Below are 8506 nucleotides of genomic sequence, written 5' to 3' on the forward strand. Positions count from 1 at the left end.
GAGACCTTTTCATGCAACTACTCGGTTGCCCTTGCTTTTGTTGGGCCCTTACGTAACTAGTATCTCTTGTATCTTTTACATCTTTTCCTTTTCTCTGCACTTCACTTCACCGTTCATGGTACTTCACCTTCATGCGAGGGGGAAGGGTCGTGCTTCTTTTTATTATTATTATTATTATTTTAAAAAAAAATAATCAAATCGAATTGCATCAGATTGGACCAAATATATATAAATAATATAAAATTATTATAATTTAAAATATAAAATATATATTAAAATTATATCGTATTGGATTCGAGTCAGAACATATTATTATCCATAATCGATTCGAATATTTTTTTTAGAACTCATGTCCATCTCGAATTTCAACCATATCAAGTAGGTGGCCGCTTGGTTGCATTAAATATGAATCTGTCATTAAATTCAAGTTTTTAATATTAAAATCCTATACAAAGGATTTACTTCCATGACGATCCCATCTATGCAGATCAATACTTAATCTAATAACTATATAATATGTTTACACATTACATCACCTGAAGGAAAACTCTGTCAGGTAACTTTTGCCTTTAGACGGCGGAGTCTAACACAGCAACCCAGCTTGCTAAAGTCACGGGAGAAACTATTAAAACATGTTTTTTCAGAGATGGTCTAATGAGGACAGCAAGGAAAACCATTGCTCGCGACCAAGATCATAGTTAGATCCTGTCATGATATTGCCTTACCGGCCAGTCATACAAAGTGACCGGGGCTCCCGTGATGCTCGGGTGCCAGGTTGTCGCGGGGCTAATAAAACATTTTAAGATTGAGATGACAATAAACATGATAAAAGTCAAATTGTCGGGTGATGAATTTGATGGGTTGATAGATCAGCATACAGGACATAAACCTAGGTAAAGGCAATAATAAATAAAAAAATAAAAATTACTGTTAAATCACGCATATATAAAAAAAATCAAAGGATTTAATTAAAAAAAAAAATTAATTAAAAAAATAAAAGATCAAAAATATAATTTATGCTATATGGATAATGATGTGATACTTGATAATTAAATATTTTGAAATAAAAAATTTTACTGCACATACCACATCATCATCTATATGTCATATCATCATCTATACGAATAATATCAAATAAAAATTTTCATTTATTGTGCCACATCATCGTCCATATACCACATCATATATGCTCTATTATCTTGATGAATACCACACCATCTCCATTTGGAAGGCTTTTATCATATAAGTATATATTTTCACCATATAAACATTGATTATTGTTAGCTGAAATTTTTGATGAAAAAAAATAATCGTAATTTAGGAAGACCACATTAAAATGGTTGAGAAATTAAAGACCACATTTCAGCTTTTTAAATTTAAAGGACCATTTAAAAGAATGCACTAAACTTTAAGGACCAAAACCATAGGTTATCCAAAATAATAAGCAAGCTATAAGGATTATTGTGTCAACACAAACAGGACGTAGGGTAAGTAAGATTGGCTCTTGGTGCCTTTCTTTGATGAGTATGTTCCAACTGCATCGCATTTCAATTGCAACAAGAGCATTTCCTTAATTGAAGACATGGATTAAAATTCGATGCCTTTTGCATAGGAAATAGTTGAAATAGGCATAGAAAACAGTTTAGATTGCATTATATTACAATTGCAATGTTTCTTTTTTTTCTTTTTTTTTTTTTTTTTTGTGGTGGACCAAAAATGTAGCTAAGATTTGATGCCTATTATTTATAGCATAAATATTTGATGCAATTATAGAATTGGTTTGAGTATACAAAAGATGCCTTGCTTAAAGATCTATTTTGGATTTTAGTATAGGATTAGTCTGAAAATCCTATAAGATTTATGGAGTGAGCTAACATAACCAATAATATCACGAGCTATATATTAGATTAGATTCTTATTCATAAAATATCCAAAAATAGCTTTGGAGTGGAAGCTTAAATCCCATCAACAGAAAAATAGATTCAGAAGACCTATTTTTTCTTCCTATGGATTTCAAATTAGCTCTGTTCGAGGCTATTCCTCAATATTTTGCCTAATGTAACCTATAGCCTGTAACCTTGTTGCTTGTAAAATCCAAACAGTTCCTAAACAGTATCACCTCTTGCCAAGTACCCAATTCCACCAAACGAGCAGGTTGCAGCTTTATTTTATTGCCAGACTTTGCTTTCCATCATATAACTCGTTTTTTGGATTTGGAATCTCTTTCATGTATTTTGGCCTGCTAGAAGCTTTGGATTTTAATCTTTGAGTACGCTAAAATAGCAGGCTGTATCCAACTCAAAAGTTTCAGATCTTAATCACGATCTATACTATTAAAATATTTAAAAATTTTAAATTATTCATTGTAATATTTTCTAATATATAAAATATGTAGAAATAAACATAGATAGTTTTCATAAATATGTTAAAATTATTTTCTCATAAAATTGAAAATTAAATAGAATTTTTCAAAAAAAATTACAGAAATACTTCAAAGTTGAAGTAGACATAAACGAGGGAAAAAGTCATGTATTTAAATTGCGTCCTTGTTGGGCTATTCGGGGTGAAACAGATACTAAAGTTCTAAACGACCGTGTACGGCGCGCAAAATTTGGTTTGATACGCGTCACGGTTGACCATGTTGGTATTTATGCCCGGCTACCGTAGACTTTTGGGAAAAGATTTTACGTGATGTAGCCCAACCTTTATGACATGGTGGCTCCGTAGAGTCGTGGTCTACGTCAACGGCACCGACGCTCCATCCCTTCCCCAGTTCTGCCGTGGGCAGCATGGCATCACTGATGACGACGGATCGGACGTGAATCAATTCATATTTATATTTTTTTATTATAATTTTAATAATATAAAAGATATCAATAATTACACATCGATTATGGACAAAAAAAGATTCTTATTTATAAAAGGAAGGTCGTCTTTTTCATATAGATAAAATCGTAAGCCCATGGGTTCATATCCAACTCGATCCACCGGCTGGCCAACCGTCAAACGATGTTCCGAGATAGGGTTGTATCATTCTCCTTTCATGCGAAATCCACCGTTGGATCACATAATGTTGTCTTTGCTGTGCGTTTTAGTGTGATTGACGGCGGCCGATTATCAAAAATGGGTGATGAGCACACTGATAAACAAATGCACTCCCACGGTTTATGCGTTTCAATGTGATTGACGGTGGCTGATTATAAAAAATGGGTCCCACAACTTCCTATCCTGTCTGTTTTCCTTAATAAAAAATGATCCTTTTAAACTTTCTTGTCCAAATATTTTTTTTTGGTAAAAAAATTCTAATCCAACTATAAATTTGACCTCACGCCGCCTTTAATTTTTGGTGTGTGGGAGGCGGCCATGGAGGGAAGCATGCGATGCTCCGCCAACTACGTCCCTCTCTCTCCACTCAGTTTTCTCGAGCGCGCCGCCGTCGTCTACGCCGACCGGGCGGCCGTCGTCTATGGCTCCACCGTGTATACTTGGAGTCAGACCCGCGATCGCTGCCTCCGCCTCGCGTCTGCCCTCACCAGCTTGGGGATCTCTCGAGGCGACGTCGTAAGGCCTTTTTTTATTGTTTTATCACTAAGCTATATATTTATTACTGTTTTTAGTGTTTTCATCTTTAAGATTTTCCGTTTTAACCGTTCTAAATATGTTTTATTTTACTTTAGTGGGTGAAGTATAGTCTTTATCTTTTATTGGGTTTTGACCTTAATGGTTGGTTTGGTAAGTTACATCTGTTGCTGGTTTGGTAAATCCTGTCTGCCAATTAGAGTTCTGATCAAATGTTGGGATTGGTTGGGATTGTTCTATATGTCTTGTCTGTTTCGATCTTTTGGATCTATGTCTGTTGTTGTTGGTTAATTACACTTTAACTAGCTTAATTAGGTTTTGATTTATTTGGTGATTTATGCTATCTATTTGCTGAACCATCCATATTCTTGAGTTTTGTATCTTTATCTAATATTTTTCAAATTTTTCGCTGTACTTTCACTGCTGAACATTGTAGTGGATTAGTTTTTGAGTCTTCATAATCTGCTAAGCCTTGGACTGGATTAAGTTATGAGTCCTTTCTGGGTGATCATCTTTGATTAACCTCAGTTCTGATATATATCTTGGGTATGTTTGTTCTCGAAATTTATGTTGAACTGGATAAGAAGCAGAGGTGATGGCCGAGGCAATGAGTTTGGTGGTGTTTTAATTCCACTCTCGTCTGTCTAAAACCAGTTTGGCTCTTACAGTTTTCTCGTTCTGAGAAAAATGGTGGAAGATGCATCAATTGTTTCATTGCATCAACAAAAGGACCAAAAAAAAAAGGCCCTTGAAGAAAAGGGACAAAGCCGAAAAGGATAAAAGAAAATTTCAAAAAAGTGCTGAAGTTAGAAATGGTAGACACACAAGATCTTGGATGATCAAATAATGACATACAAGAATAACATAAACCAGGCCTGATGTAATGTACAATTTTTGATTTTATGATCTGTTTTCAATATGTCTCCACATTGTATCTTTTGGTTCTTCATGATATGCACTTCTATATCTCTGTTTTTATGTTCGCTTTTGGATTTGATGCTAACTTGTTTATCGTTATAGAGAAAATTGTGAAGCTATGGTTGTATTGTTGATATCTACACAGGAAATTCATGCTACATATAGATTTTTTCTTTTTCTGTTTTGGAAATAGGCAAGAAAGTATACTATTAAATTGGCCTAATTTGTATGTCTTGAAAAAAAAACAGACAAGAAAAAGAAAAGTTGACCTGATTAGCTGCTATATATAATTGTCATTTCCTTTGACATCTACCATGGAAATAGTGATAGCTATGCTCAGGCTTTACCGATCATTTTGCTTCTCATTTAAAGGGATCGAGTAAGATGAAAATTTTATTGCAAACCTACTTGTGGTGGTTGTTGTAATTCATGAATAAAATTGCAACTTCCCTTTTTTAAGCTGGAACAAGGACAAATTCTAATGTTTTGCATGTGGTTCTTGTTCATTCATGTATATAAGCATCTTCTTTCTTTCTTTCTTTCTTTCTTTTTTGAGAAATATATCATCTCTTCTTACAATAAGCATCTGCTAGCCATATGAGAAACACTAAGCTGCCTGCACGTATCTTAACAATGTTTGGCAAGTTTCATATTTAATTATCCTGAAAATGTGAATCTAAGTGATTCATGGTATACATTTATGCACTGATTATTTATGCATTATTTCCACCCATGGTACTGCTGCCCCCACTACCATGGTATTAGAAGTTGAAGCAAGTTTATGCAATATTTACGACACTTCTATGCATGTATACATTTAGGCATATGAATCAGGTTGCCAGTCTTATGGCTTTTCACCATCATAATTAATCACTAATCAGCAGTTGTGGTTACAAAGCCATGTAGTCATATTTGCAATGTTGATTCCTTGTCTTGGTGAACTCATATTTGTCCAACCAGGTTGCTGTACTTGCCGCAAACATTCCAGCAATGTATGAATTACATTTCGGTGTCTCCATGACTGGTGCGGTCCTCTGTACACTGAACACCCGGCATGATGCAGCCATGGTCTCGATCCTACTGAAGCATTCAGAGGCAAAAGTTATCTTCGTCGATTCTCACCTTCTTGGGATTGGCCAAGGGGCACTCAAAATTCTCTTGGAATCCAATGTCAAGCCTCCTCTTCTGGTCATAGTTGGAGAATCCTATAATTCAGTTGCTGCAATCCGAGGTCCCATTGCTTCTGCCAATATGGAATATGAGACTCTCCTTAGGACTGCTTCTCCTTGCTTTGAGATCAAATGGCCTATTGATGAATGTGACCCAATCTCACTGAACTATACTTCAGGCACTACATCAAGACCGAAAGGTGTCATCTACAGCCACCGAGGTGCGTACCTAAATGCCATTGCAACAATCCTTATCAATGACATCACTACAATGCCAGTGTACTTGTGGACCGTGCCGATGTTCCATTGCAATGGATGGTGTCTTGCTTGGGGTATGGCAGCTCAGGGAGGCACCAACATCTGCCTCAGAAATGTTACAGCAAGGGCAATCTTTGATAGCATTGCCCTTCACAAGGTTACACACATGGGCGGTGCTCCGGCGGTTCTCAACATGATTGTGAATTCTCCGATCACCGAACGAAAGCCACTTCCAGGCAAGGTAGGTGTGATGACCGGTGCTGCTCCTCCACCACCCCAGGTTATGTTCAAGCTGGAGGAGCTTGGTTTTAATGTCACCCATGCATATGGTCTCACAGAAACTTACGGCCCGGCGACTGTCTGCACCTGGAAGCCTGAATGGGATGCCTTGCTTCCCGAGGAACGCGCAAAGATGAAGGCTCGTCAGGGACTTAACCATATCGGAATTGAGGAGATTGACATCAAGGATCCAATCACTATGAAGAGTGTTCCCGCTGATGGGCAAACTATTGGCGAGGTAATGTTTCGCGGCAATACAGTGATGAATGGTTACTATAAAGATTTGAGTGCAACGAAGGAGACAATGGCAGGTGGATGGTTTCGATCAGGGGACCTTGCTGTCAGGCATCCTGATGGATATATAAAGATCAAGGATCGGTCGAAGGACATTATAATATCAGGTGGTGAGAACATAAGCACAATTGAGGTTGAATCAGTGCTCTTTAGTCACCCGGCGGTGCTCGAGGCAGCAGTAGTTGGGAGGCCAGACCACCATTGGGGTGAGACACCCTGTGCTTTTGTGAAGCTGAAGGAGGGTGCTAGTGTTGCTGCTGAGGATATCATAAAATTCTGCCGCAGTCGGTTGCCTCACTATATGGCTCCCAAGACTGTTGTGTTTGAGGATCTTCCGAAGACTTCGACAGGAAAGACACAGAAGTTCGTTCTTAGGGAGAAGGCTAAGGCCATGGGAAGCCTTTCTAAGAAGGGTGGGAGCAAACTTTGACATCCAATGGAGGATAAGGAAATCTTTGTGATGGTTTGTGATCTTATGTTGGGGCAAATCTTGTCATTGGACCTATATGATGATTTCTGTGTAATGTCATTGATGTTCATGGATCAAATGTAAACTGAATTCTGAATATTAAAGTCATTTCTAAACTGCTTAAATACAGCAGTCTCTCTGGAAATTGGAAATGTTCATGCCTTTATTTTTTTTTTTTTCTTTTTTCTGGCTCCTGATTTAATGATGGGCAGATTTCAGCTAGTCTGCCTCAACTTTTAATAACAGTAAAGTTGGTTAAAGGATTAGAATGTCAACTATATGCCTTCATTCCCAGATAATGTACCCTCTCAAGCTGGGGGGGCAGCTCATCTAGTTTTGAGCCAATAGCAGAGAGCAATAAGTAACAGTCACATGGTCGCCCATTTTATGGATACAAAAGGTTGAACAAAAATCATATGGGGCAGGTTTCATAGTTTGTCATATTCTCTTGACATCAATTTTAAAGAATGAGTCTATAAATCAAAAAAAAATTTTACTAACGAAGTTATTAATCTTTTGATCAAGATATTTTTTTTCTTCATTTTCAGTACATACTTTTTAGTGGTATATATTATATGGCCATATGATACATATTAAATAAATTAATCATCAAATAAGTCAATACACATTATAAATAAATTGATACATAATTTTTAGAATGTGGTGTTCATTAATATACAGTATATAAACAAGTGATGCATATTATAAATTTTTTTGATATATATCCAATAATAATCCAATATGTATCTACAGCTAAATTTATACATAGTCTACCAAACTTGGTATTTAACAGTATATAATAATATATGGTCAGTTGATATATACCTAGCAAAATATTTATTCGATGTCCCAATACACACATTTAGGTAAAGTGATATACTATTTTCATAATATAGCACTCATCAGTATATCACACATGATCAAATGATATACATTAGATATTTTACTGATATATACCATAAACTTTTTGGATATACATCTAGCAACAATCTAATACATATCTATAGATAAATTGATGCATAGTTTATCGATTTTAGTATTCTCTAACGTACAGTATATAATCAATTAATATACATTTAATAAAATATCTATTCGATGTTCTAATACATACTTCTAGGTAAAATGATACGTAGTTTTCATGAATTTTTAGATGTAAACATCTTTAAAAAGAAGAGAGATTTGAAAAAAGAGAAAGGAACTTGAGGAAGACCTCATACATATGAGAGATAGTATATGGAGTTTAGAAGAGAAGAAAGAGACTTTGAAGGAAGATCTTATGAATGAAAGAAATGGTTTGATGAGGAAGATGATGGATGGCTAGATAGGAAGAAAGACGATACGGACAGTTATAAAAAAAATTTCTTAGATATATTTTTTATTTTTTTATTATTTTATTTATGAAACTAACGGATTTCGTTAATAAGAGAAATTTAATCTTTATTTGACTTTTAGATTTTTTTTTAAGATACAAAAAAAATAAAAAAAAAATATGAATAAAATTAGGCCCGTCCTATACAATGGCCCATGGTATCCTCCCCAT

At 35.5% G+C, this 8506-nt stretch overlaps 1 protein-coding gene across 1 annotated transcript; it reads left to right on the forward strand.

The window, feature by feature from the left end:
- Positions 1 to 3326: 3326 nt before the first annotated feature.
- On the forward strand, positions 3327 to 7111 carry LOC105042641 (butanoate--CoA ligase AAE1). Its single transcript, XM_010919924.2, has 2 exons — positions 3327 to 3561; positions 5458 to 7111. Exons 1-2 carry the CDS (start codon positions 3364 to 3366, stop codon positions 6925 to 6927), a joined length of 1668 nt encoding a protein of 555 aa, XP_010918226.1. The 5' UTR covers positions 3327 to 3363; the 3' UTR covers positions 6928 to 7111.
- Positions 7112 to 8506: the final 1395 nt, after the last annotated feature.

Source organism: Elaeis guineensis, chromosome 4, assembly GCF_000442705.2.
Source record: "Elaeis guineensis isolate ETL-2024a chromosome 4, EG11, whole genome shotgun sequence".
Classification (NCBI taxonomy): Eukaryota; Viridiplantae; Streptophyta; class Magnoliopsida; order Arecales; family Arecaceae; genus Elaeis; species Elaeis guineensis.